Source organism: Nannospalax galili, unplaced genomic scaffold, assembly GCF_000622305.1.
Source record: "Nannospalax galili isolate Female #2095 unplaced genomic scaffold, S.galili_v1.0 scaffold610, whole genome shotgun sequence".
Lineage (NCBI taxonomy): Eukaryota > Metazoa > Chordata > Mammalia > Rodentia > Spalacidae > Nannospalax > Nannospalax galili.
In genome coordinates, this window is record NW_008329141.1 from 432,590 (window position 1) to 445,220 (window position 12,631).

The 12,631-nt window shown below is 41.4% G+C and overlaps 1 protein-coding gene across 1 annotated transcript in view; it reads right to left on the bottom strand.

Moving 5' to 3' along the window:
* LOC103734384 (aldehyde oxidase 3-like) overlaps positions 1-12,631 on the bottom strand; it is a 104,714-nt gene that overhangs the window by 15,230 nt on the left and 76,853 nt on the right. Inside the window, 5 exon segments of the mRNA XM_029563514.1 lie at positions 2,935-3,049; positions 6,420-6,472; positions 7,738-7,812; positions 10,102-10,230; positions 10,995-11,090. Coding sequence (XP_029419374.1) covers positions 2,935-3,049; positions 6,420-6,472; positions 7,738-7,812; positions 10,102-10,230; positions 10,995-11,090 — 468 coding nt within the window.

Genomic DNA, 12,631 nt, shown 5'->3' on the forward strand with positions numbered 1-12,631 from the left:
ATAAGAGACTGTAGAGTGCTTAGCCCTGAATAGTACACCTACATAAAACTTCTGCCTCCCAAGGTTCAAGGATCATTGCAAAAGGGTGTGGGGGGGGTGGATTTTAAGAGCCAGAGGTAGTGAATGACCACAAGGAAACAGCATTTTCCAGACAAGCTGGGCAGTTATTTATATGAACTCAAAGCAATGGTGACAACAGGCACAAGACCTATGTAAGCTCAAGCCGGACAAAATCTCTCAGCATATAGGTATGGAAGTGGATAAGAAGCCCCAACCCTAGATGAAAAACTACTGGCAACTGACAACTGCTGGGAGAGGGAGAGTAGAGTCAGTTTTATTTCAGGGTGAGACATTGAATAGATTGACCAGTTTCTAGTGATGAACCCACACCAAAGGGCATTTGGGGACAGAGAGACTGTCTAGTGTAACTGTTCATATATATATATATATGAAATTGGGTGGGGTGTAGTAAGTGGGGGTACAGATAGGGGTGGTGGTCTGAATATGATCAAAATATATCACATGGGGATATGGACTGAAGAGATGGCTCAGCAGTTAAGAACCCTTGCTGCTCTTCCTGAGGACCCAGGTTCAGTTCCCAGCACCCACGTGAGAGCTAACAACTGTCTTTAACTCCAGTTGCAGAGGATCTGACACCCTCTTCTGGCCTCTGCGAGCACTTACATACATGCAGGCAAAACATTTGTACAGATAAAATAAAACTAATGAATAAGATAATAAAAAATAATTTGCAATACACTTATACACATAAAATAATAAATAAAATATAAAAAGAAATACATCTTAATTAGTAGTATTTGGTATTTTTATTATTTTTACCTGGAGAAAATAATGGCTATGCAGAGGAAGTAATAATGTGTAAAATGGGTATGACAGCAGATGAAGTGAAAAAAGTCAGGCTGGAAAATTATATACATAGATGAGAACATGTATATAAAATTACAAAGGAAAAATACTGGAAGTAAATATGCCTAAAATACATAGCATGCTTTTTTTTAAAAAAAAAAAATTATTTTTTTGCCTTTTTGAAGCAGGGTCTCCCTGTAGCCCCAGCTGTCCTGGGACTCACTATGTAGACCAGGCTGGCCTTGAACTCACAGGGATCCGCCTGCCTCTGCCTCCCAAGTGCTGGGACTACAGGCATGTGCCACCATGCCCAGCCAGAGCATTCTTTTTTAAAGTAATAGCATTGTAGAAGAGTTTACAGAATATGATTTTTATATTGAAAACATGTGGCAGGTATTGTCTTTAGGATTAATAAATAGGCCCACTTATTATTTGCTTTGTTTTGGGGGGGTCACTGTCTTGCTACGTGGCCCAGGCTGGTCTGAAGCTCTCTGTGTAGCACAGGTTGGCATCAAACCCACAATCCTCTTGCTTCTGCCACCAAAGTGCTGGAACTGAAGGTGTGCAGTTGCGTGCTGAGTTGCTTTGTACTATCTTTGATGAGACCTGTTGGTTTATGTTATGTATAGTATCTCACTAAATTCACTCAAATGTCCACATAGAATATATTTTAATACATATTTTTCTTTCAAAACTTTGTTCTTATAGCTCATTTTTTCCTTCTGGTTTCTTTCCATGAAGATTGGTAATTGAGAAACCTTGAAGTTTTTTCCAGAAAAGGCTTCTAACGCTGGTATCTTGCCCTTGCTGTATATTAGTGTAATGCAGATGAACTGAACAATGACTTGCTGTTTGGGGAGGGTTGATTTTTATTTCATGTGCTTAGCCCTGACACTACTGTGATAAGTTGAAAAGAGTGAAGAATGCAGGGCTAGAATTTCTGATTTTGAGCCTTTGCTACGTTTATCAACAGTAACTTGGATCTGTTCAGTTCATCTCTTAAAGCGTCTCCTCATTTGTAAAATACCTAGTTTGTGGAGTTTTATGGAGCTTGTTGAGGTAATTCACTGGAAAGATCATTAATTTCAAAGAGGTGTACAAACACTACTGGTATACAAAAGCAAACTTCTCTTATATAATTATTATAATATTGACATACTGTAACTAAAGTCAAGAATTCACTAACTCAGAGACCACATACTAAGCACCTGTTGTGTGTCAGACACTGGGCCAGGCTCTAGAAAAGGGAAACTGAATGAGATACAGGTCCAAACAGTGAGGCATGGATGATCCCTGTCCTTTCTGTCTCACTTCCTCACCATATCACTGTACTTCACTTCCACTGGAAGTACGTCTTGCATCTGTTCCCCCCCACCCATTAATTCTCCTGTCGTTCAGGTGCTATTCTCTCTTGCTTGGAGTAATGTTCGGGAGCCTCCTAAGGATTTTCCTGCCTTCCGGTTCTATGTTGCCTCTGACCTTCCCTCAAATTCATCCTCTACCCAGCTACCAGATTGACCTAAGTTATAGGTTCAACTGGGGCTTTCTTGTGCTGAAAACCCTTCTCTGCTCCTTACTCCTAAAAGATAAATACCAACTATGCCAGTGGGTTGGCACAGGGCCATGGTGTTTTACTAACTCCCAGCATTCCTTGCTTTGCCCTGTTTGAGTGGCACTATCTGTGTTCCCCACAACAGCATGCTGGTGCTGCTACTTTTTGTATAAAGTCCCTATCTCCACCTCATCTGTGAGGACTCATCTCCTTTCCCTGATCACCTGTCTTCCTCTTTTCACTTCAGGTTGTGTTAGAAAAATGTCTAGTAAGAGGTATTACTGACTTGAATTGTATTCACAACATGAAGACATTAGATGTATCATTTCAAGAAAAGTTGAACTATTAGAATAAATCAGGACCAAGACTGGATGAGAGAACTCACTTTTCCATACACTTGCTAGCACCAAAATTATTATTTATTAAACATTTGCCATGTGCTAGGCAAAGGAAGGGAGGCCACAGTACTCTCATTAGAAATTTACTCTACCAGTGATATGGTGTTTGCTACTTACCTTGTGAGCGCCTGTCAGACAGTCAATTTCAACCTCAGAACAGGCAGCTCCAAAAACAAAATAAGGAAAAGTGTTGCCTTCTCCCTTCTCCCAGTCCATGTCAGCCTTGTAGCCCCTGTAGTCTATGGTCAGGACATGGAGTTGCTAATGAGGCTTTGTCTAAGAATCTGGGAATGAGAGCAATCAAATTGGCTTAGCGGTAGAACTAGACTACACAGACTGCTGAGCTTCTCAGATTGACCAAGTATTTATGAGTGGAGGAGAAAGGGCATTGCCCATCACGAGGAGTGCAATTCACTTCACATGAGGGTTTTTAATAAAAAAGGCTGTACTCTTAAGGTTAAGCAAGGGTAAAACTAAGAGTTTACACATGCTGAGCATTGGTGGCACACACCTTTAATTTCAGCACAGGGTGGGGGGCAGAGGCAGGAGATCTTTGTGAAATAGGGGGCAGCCTGGTCTACACAGTGATTTCCAGGCCAGCTGGTACTACGGTAGATAGTGTCTCAAAAAAAGGGAAGAGTCTACACATGACATATCTGCATTTGCCAGTATCATTTTAAATGATTGCAATTGGGAAAAGAAAGAAAATTTTACATACTTTTATTTTTAAAAAAATTATTTTGTTGGTTGCGGGCAAGTTGCTTGGTGTTGAGTACGCATTTTTCAGGAAGTGAGCTTAAAATGAATCCAAATATGCAGTCCTTCAGATCCAGAGGGAGGTGGCTACCCCTTCTCTTTGGGTTGCTACTGTGCCACATCCACATGAGTTTGTGATACAAACTCAGTATTGCTTTACAAACTGTCATGAGGTGGAAAGGCCCAGAACCAACAAAGAACTGTGATATTTAGGAAAACTGGAGTGGAAATTTCAATAAAATTTTTTTTCATCTTCCTGGACAAAGTTTTATTCAGTAAAGGACTTTATTTCACAAACATAGACAAATAGAGGTCCTGTGATCAAGTCTCTCCATTCATCTTTAAAATATTTTCTTTGTAGCCAAGCTTTCATCTGAGATCAAAGTATTTGCAGTCATTAGAAGGCAGGGAAAGAATCTGCTAAATAAGCCAGCTTAAACACACTGGTTCATTATTCCATTTATAACCATTTCAGCCATTGTAAATGTATAGTCCTAGGACATTAAATACATCCTTACGGTTGTACAGCCATAGTCACCATCCATTTCAGAGCTTTGTCTTCCGGTGACACGAAACACTGGCTTCCCATCTCTCTACCACGGGTGACTACCACTGCATTCTCTGCCTCTGAATTTAATCACTCTAGAAATCTCATGTAAGTACAATCATTTAATATTTCTTCTTCTGTGACTGCCTTAAATAAGTCAAACTCTGTGTGTGTGTGTGTGTGTGTGTGTGTGTGTGTGTGTGTGTGTGTATGTTTTACTGGGGATTGAACCCCGAGCCTTGTGCATACTAGGCAAGTGCTCTACTACTAAGCTACATCCTCACCCCCAGTATGACCACTTTTAAAAGACACTCTGAAATTTGAAACCATCAACCTCATGGGGGTTTTGCATCTTTCTGCATTGGTTCCCATGGACGTGCCTGCATTCCTTCTCATCCTCCCGCCACTCTATGAAGAAACTTTACAATTCAGTCTTGATTCTGCAGCATCTCTTGGTTAAGCATATTGAGATAAAAAAATGGCAGCATTTTTTTCTATTTTGTTACAATTGTCAGACACCTGAACCATTGTTTTTACAGCTTAGATTACTGTTCTCTTTCTCTCTCTCTCTCTCTCTCTCTCTCTCTCTCTCTCTCTCGCTGTGGTCTTGCCAGGTACCTCTGGCTAGCTACTGCTTCAATCTGTTCTTCAACGGTATTATTTGGTACATCTACTGATATGTGAGGAGTGACGCTGTCATTCAGTTAGATTCTTCAGTTTTCTGTCCTGTTGTGAGGACACATGTTTACAGCAGTACACCACCAAAATTGTCCCTTGCTAATGAGTCTCACCTTCCTATGTGATTCTGAAATTATCCTCACTTTTAAGCAATTTTCTTTCATCTTAATGCTCCTAGTCAAAGTTTTTATTAGTTGTATTTTAAAACTTTTCAAGCCTGAACCACCTGAAAGAAGTTTCTCACATTAATTCCTTGAAACAATATTGGGGAATTCACCTGTTATTTGCAACTTGATCATCTAATGAGTGAGACATCTTTTTTCTATAAATTCCTTTTCCTCCCTCCCTCCCTTCCTTCCTTCCTTCCCTCCTTCCTTCCTTCCTCTCTCCATCCCTCCCTGCTTCCCTCCCTCCTATCCTTCCTTCCTTTGACCTTTCTTAGTAAAAGCAAAGCTCAAAACTCCTAGGTTGGCACTAGTAGACCATATAGCCTTGGCTTCACCCAAGACTTACCCTCCCTTTGGAAGCCTATTGCCAAATTGGCTCAAGAGGGCAGGGTCCATCCTTTGTTTCTCATACTGGACAAAGGACTCCTGGGATGATTCTTTATAGCCCCAGTGTGACTTGGATAATGATCAGCAGTAACAAAGACAAAAAAAAGACCTTGTTCAGAACTCAGCTCACTTCTACTTAATTGGTGGGCCAACACATAGTGCTGGTATACCTCCTCAGCATGGTTACTATGCTTTAAGCTCACCACACAGGAGTGCCTCTGTCTTTCATGGTCTTGTCTATGAAACTAACCAAAGCTGGGCTCTCTCTCTCTCTCTCTCTCTCTCTCTCACTATTTCCAAAGTTCATACCCTTTCTCTTGGTGATTGACACTTAGGGATCTTCCTGATGTGAGCTGTGTCTTTATAGACATTACCAGAATACACAGTTACCCTCCCAATAATCCTAAAAGAGTGCCCGTGTGTACTCGTATGATAAGAGCAGTGTTTGTTGTTTTCTTGCGTCTAGTGAAATCTCTGTTACCTGTCTGGGCAAACATCCTCGTCTGATAGACTTTGCTAAGATGCTTTGCACAACTTCTCATGCTATTTGTATGGAACTATTCTGGTCATCTCTGACTACTTGACTCACAGCTTCTATAACCAAATCCCCATATTAGAAAAGAGGGTCACCAGAGTCAGACTGCAAGTCAAGGTTTCTGAAGAGCAAGAATACCTGGAAGCAACAAATGCTTTGTCTTATTAAACACTAAGACCAAAAGTTAAGCACTAAGTCCATGTTGGGTGACACGCCAAGCTTTTCAAAAATCCCTGCACCTTCAGCTGAAAACATCACACACAGAACCACTAATAGAAAGCTTGGGAACTTATGGCTGTAAAAATGTGGATAAGGTATTACAGCTAGGAAACTGTGGGATTCCTCTTAAAATTATCTACCTGCTTTTATGATAACATAGCACTTCTTCCTCTGACTCTCTAATTAAAAACTTTCAATGAAAATAAAATAAACAATAGATTTAATATTAAAAATGCGAACAGCCAAACACACGTTTCCAAAGATCTTTTCTATTTTAAAAGGTAATAACTTTAGGATACCGGTTATCTCTTACCTAAAATATCCAGTGGCAGGTAGACTAATGCTTTGAGTAAAAGCTTCATTAACCTGCAAAAGAGGAACATTTTCAAAGGACAGTCAGAGAACTGGACAAAAGAAGAAAACCTGGGCGACAGCCATGGCTGTTACGTGCTTCTTCACTCTTGGGAATATTACTTTGTAGAATGAACATGAAGCACATTGTCCAAGTGGCTGCTAACAACATGCCCAGGAAGTATGATTGGCTTGCCTGACTTCCTCTGAAGAGTTTGCTGGATTTATGGATCCATTTACAGAACAAATGGAAAAGGGATGTAAGTAAATGGAAGTTTAAATTCAGGGTTCCCCAAGCAAAATCTGATCAAGGCTCTCCATCTTCCTGTCCCACACTTGAAGAACTGGAATTGGTCTAAGAGTAGAGCTACAGCTATGGTCAAAATAAAATATATGCACACACACACACACACACACACATTTATTTCTAAGTTTCAAAGGAATGGAGTGAAACATGAGGTAACTTTGATAGATTACTCGTCTACAATATTGTCACTTGACCATGTCCTATCTGTCACTGTTCCCTGAGGGTTTCCCAGGAAATGTCAAATCCTTTTGCCAGTAGCACTAATTTAACAGTTATAGGGCTCAGCAAAAACTCTACTCCCATAATTTCTTAGCTGGGTCATGTTCTAGTATGAAGCTTTTATTCTGGAAGAAGAGCCACAATTACCACTCAGAGAATACCTACCCAAGATTCTTCTCACATATTTGAAATGTCTATGTGGAAATAGCTTGAGGTTATGGCCTTCACTAAAGGTGCTTTTTAAAGCTGGATCTCATGTAACGGCTTCTCCTGCAGGAACTCCACTCAAATTCAAACTTTTGAAAGTGAACTAGATGGTGTAGGTTCAACCTTCCTTAGCTAACAATCATCTATCTACAAAGCTGCCTTTATGAACAGCATTTCACCCTTCTGAGCTACTTCTCCAAGTGAACCGAAGACATCTGCCTAATAAGAGCTGTTTGCAAGGTATGTATTACAGATCTGTACCTGCCCTTTACTTTCTTGCTATTTAAATTGTGGCCCAGCAGCATAGAAGTTACTAAGGAGTTTGGCAGAAATACAGACTCTGAGGCCTACCCAAAACCCACTGAAACAGAGCCTAATTTTAATGAGTGGCCGAAGTAATGTGTGTGTTCCTGAATGATCAGAACTTCCTGTTCTGTTCTGCCCAGGAGAGAGGCAAGTCCCATGGGATGCAGTATACCACAGGACAGGGGCTCCGGCAAAGTGGTCCCAATAAGCTCAGCAGGCTTCAGCCACATCAGGCACTCGCCCAGACTTCTCCGGTCCCATTGGGATTCTGGTTGATGATGGGCTCCAGGTGCTTCATAAGGCTCTGACAGGCGTTCTGCAGGTTAGAGAGGACAGCAGAGCAATGAGATTAAAAGGTGCTAACTTCTGATCATGGCGCTGCTCAACCTGCACTGGTCACTATACTCTCTGCCTCCCTCAGACATCTCCATGTGTTTTGTCTCCACATCTGGACAAGGATCAGGCCCTGGTGTTCCCTGTGGGAATGGTGCATAGGTAGGGCTTTGGGAGCTACTGAAGAAGGTGAGGAGGTTCAGAGGAAGACTAGACGGAATGTAAAACCCTCTCAGTTTGGCCACACTCACTCTATTTTAATTTGTTTTATATGGCAACACTTTGTTTAAGATTTGCCAAATATTTAGGAATGATATGAAAACCACTACCCAGGACAGTGAACACAAGAGCTGTTCCCAGATCAAGTGTTTCATGGGGTCACAGAGAAAGGCAGTGTGGTGTGTGGTAAAATGTTGAGTCTAGAGTCTGAGTGACTTTTACTCTGCATGCCTGAGGGCCTTGACTAGCGCTAGGTGACCACATACCTCACTTTGTCCTGGCCAATTCCCATCTGCATCAGCTGACTTGCATTAATATCAATGGCTCCTTTTGTCCTCGGGAGTTTCTTGATTTGGATGATGTTGTCATCCTAACTAGCACCTACCTTCCAGGGTTGTTTTAGATTGGGAAACCACATCAGTCACTAATCTCCTTGTTGCTTCACTCCAGAAGCACTTATTAAAGCTCTGTGCAAGAGGAACTTGGAGCCCAAGTGGCTCCAGAGCCACTGGCCTCAAACTCAGCTGACCAAACCAGGGAAGCCTGTCCCCTTTCCAGTGTCACACTTCTCCTCTTTCAGATTCTAGGACCCTTGTCTCAACAAGACTGCTCTCTGTCATGCCTGGAAGGACAGGCTATACTGATCTTTGTTCTCATGTAAGGAGGTCTATTCAGCAACACACTGTAGCTTTGTGCTCCTCTGGATGGAAGGTGAAATGAAGCATGGGTGTCCATTTACATCTGCAGTCCTTAAAGAGCTAACTGCTTGCTAACACAGAGCTTAGGATACCACATTGTCACTTGAGGATTCTCCTGAGCTGCTGCCTTCTGTGGGTACCCATGGCAGGCTGGGAAGCACTGAGTCATGTTCTCCATACTTCAGATTATGCTTCAACCAAAGAGGCCATGTCACCTGCCTTGTGATGTTAGTTAGTACTGGTGTTCTCAAAATACACTGAGCAAAAATAGAACTTGTGCTGCTAAACAATGCTGTGGTGCCAGAGACACCAGGAGATGGTCTTTACTTTGTTCTTTCTGAAACATGTGAAAAAGCATCAGGAAAGTAAAGGCAAAAGAAAATAACAAGATTTTTTTTTAATTTAATAGACATTATACACAGTAAAAACTTGTTGAAAGGCTAAGTATATTATGCATTATTTATACAAAAGTAGAGAAGTTATGCACAAATATACACACAGGTGTGTCTCTCCCTCCTTCCTGTCCCTCCTTCTCTCTCCCCCTCCTTCTCCCTCTCTCTTCCCATTTCCCTCTCTCTTTCAGCTCTAAGATGGATCTTACAGGCAAAGCATTATAATCTTAATCTTGGGACATCTGTTTCAGGTGTTCATATATTTAAATCTCTATTATTTGTTTTGGTGCTATGCGGTAGAGGGTTGAGTTTGATAAAGATATAAACCTCAGAGGAGGCTTTGCTATTAGAACCAGTCTTCGATTTTCAAAAATAAGGAAGCCCAAGGCCACTTTGCTGCCTGCCTTCCTATGAAGGGCTATTTACAAGATTTAACTGGATCTGACAGCATTTTACCATATTTTCCAGAGTGTAATTAAGTGTAGAAAAAATAAAAGACTTTTGAAGAAAAAAAAAAGATATCAGGAGACATTTTGCAGATGTTGTAGTTTGAAGATGAAATATCTCCCACTGGCTCATGTGTTGAATGTTTGGACCCCAGCTGGTGGTGTTATTTTGGGATGTTCTGGAAAGCTTTGGAAAGTGGGTTACTGGGGTTCCGGTTTTGAAAGTTGTCCCTGACCACTGGCTCCCATCTTGCTCACGGCCAGGAGGTGAAGGATGCCCCCACCTCCCTGCCCTGTACCACCATGCACTCCTGCCACCATGATGCTCTGCCCAAATCCACAAGGCAAAATAACCATGAGCTGATCCCTCTAAAACTGTAACATAAATCCTTATGTTTATGTCAGGTGATTTGTTATAGTGAGGGGAAAAGTAACTAACAGTACACTGAAGAAACTGCTTCCTCTGTAAACAGGCTTAGAGATGTAGAAGGAGGGTGAGAGTCAGGGAGATCCTCACCTGCACAGCTCTCCCATTGACATTGGCACGAGTGGACGCTGCAGTGGCAATTGTGTTTGGCATTGTCACAGTGTTCATCTCATCCAGGTGGATGTAAGACACTGGTATCTTCAATTCACAGCTGGCCACCTGTCCAGAAAAATAGAATGCACTGGTCCAGAGTGGAGCCGGGACAAGAACATAAACCTACTAGAAAGTGGGTTCTTTTCTGTTTTAAAAAGTGAGAAGTAAATTTCATAATCTGTGATTTGAACAGTCATAAACACATTGAGACTCATAAAGAACTTAGAAGTTCTTTAAAACAGTAAGGGTTTCTTTCTATCCCCAAACCTGTCAATACCCAGAGCTGGAAACAAATCTCGAAATGCTTCATGGCAGGGTTTAAAGAAGCTCTATTGAGGAGAGAGGGTCTTGCAAAGACAAAACACAGGTCCCCTGTCCTTTCACTGCCCACAGAGAGGCCTGTAGGACATGTGGCATGGGCCCAGGGTCTGGAGGAGGGAACCTCACCCTGCCATGGGTTCCCTTTATACAGAAAGTGTCAGGAGGTCTGAATTTGCTATTCTAAGAATGCACAGGTGCTGTCTAGGAATGCTGGATTCTCAGAACCTGAGCTTTGGGGCCCATGAGAACTTATTGCTGATACAGTCAAGGTCCAGGAGCCACTGGTCCCTTAATCCCTTAGGAAGCTGAGTTTTGGTGATAACCCTCCAGCTTAAGAAGGGAGGTTAAGATTCTTCTTAAGTTCCAGCTGGCTAATTTCTAGCTAACCCACAAAGAGCAACTAAGGACACTGTCAGCATCTTGCATTTTAAAGCCCAAACATGGTACAATACAGAGTCTGGGGATGTTTTCTAAGGTCTAACTAAGGAGATACTGAAACAAACTCTCACCTGTATCATTTTGGTGTTAATACCTTGTCTGAGTTCAACTCCTCCATGAGCAACTAGTACAGACCCATCTGTGTAGATATGGACCAGAGCAGCAGCCTGAAAATGAAATTATAAATCTGTTCTTCCCACTGTCTATACTCAAACCTTTGACTGTGAGACAGTCACAGGTGAAGTACTAAAAGTCACTGAAATAAAATGAGTTTCACTGCCACAGGACTCATGGGTTCATCTGAAGTGTGTGCCACCTGAGGACAGCAAAGATGCCATTTCATGGAAATTGTGAATAATGGCCCAAAGATGTACCTTGTGTTCAGCATGTACCATGTACTATCACATGGTCCTTTTGCTATTTCATTAACTAGCTATATTACATTCTTGCTGGAATTTCCTCTTTTTTTTAAAATTTTTAAGATGGTCTTCCTATAGCCCCAGCTGACCTGGAACTTGCTGTGTAGACCAGACTGGCCTCAATCTCACAGAGATCTGATCTGCTTCTGGAGTGCTGGGATTAAAGGCATGCACCACCATGCCTGGCTCATTTCCTCCTTTTTGAGTCTCTTTTACCATAAAGTTTAATTCAATAAGGAGAGCTGCATACCCTGAAAGACACTAACCCAGCTTATTTATAACCAGCAGAACCTAGATCTCTCTTTATTGGATTACAGATTTTCTTGGTCATCAATTGTCCTTTGGAGGGTGATGTTCCATTCTAGTGACTATTTTCCTTTCACTCCTCTGAGCATATTATTCTCAATTGCTTGGGGACTAAAAAACATGCAGAAAATTGTAGAGTAAAATATGACAAAATGTAAGAAAGAAAATCTCATTTGTTCTCAATCTTATTGCTTATACACTGTGATTGTAAGAAAAATAGGCAAATGCTAATGTAAGACTTGTATCTGCTGTTCTGAATACTAAGACCCCCTGAAAACCTGGTTGGTAGAGAAACTTGGTTTTGTGTAATGAGGTGAGGTTAGCAGTGTTTTAAAAAAAAAAACTCACATAGAGTGAATTACTATACACTTCACTGCAAACACATTATCATACTTGATGTGGCATGCTGTTCCAATGTGTGACATTCTCTCTTTGATGAGGAGCTTATGATCTTTTACATGTTGCCTCAAGGGTTTCACAGGAGGACCAACAAATATGTTCAAGTATTTCAAAAACCAAAAATTTCAAAAAGGTACAAGATAAAGGGAGAATACTGTATACATCAGCATCTCTCTTCCTAAAGGAAAGCAATCATCAGTTCCTAGTAATTCCTGCCAGATTTTTTTTTAGGAATGTACCATAATTTTGTGATATGGCTTTTACAAAAGTTGTAATAGTGGGAAACAGGCCTTAATAAGGGAAATATGGATAAAAATTGGGTTAGTTCAAGGGAGGTGGGGAGGGAAGGGTATACAAGGAACCTAGGGGATAAAGGGAAAGAAGGGGCTCAAGAGAGGTAGGGCTGTAGGAGAAGGGTATTATTAAGGGAGAAGGGGAAATGGGGGTACCTTAATTGGGGAAACCATGATGGAGGGGTGAGACAATGTTAAGAGATAAATAATGCCTAGCTAGTTTTAAAAACCAGAGGGAACCATATTACTCCAACAACCTACTGACAAATTATACATACCAGATCAAGAAAT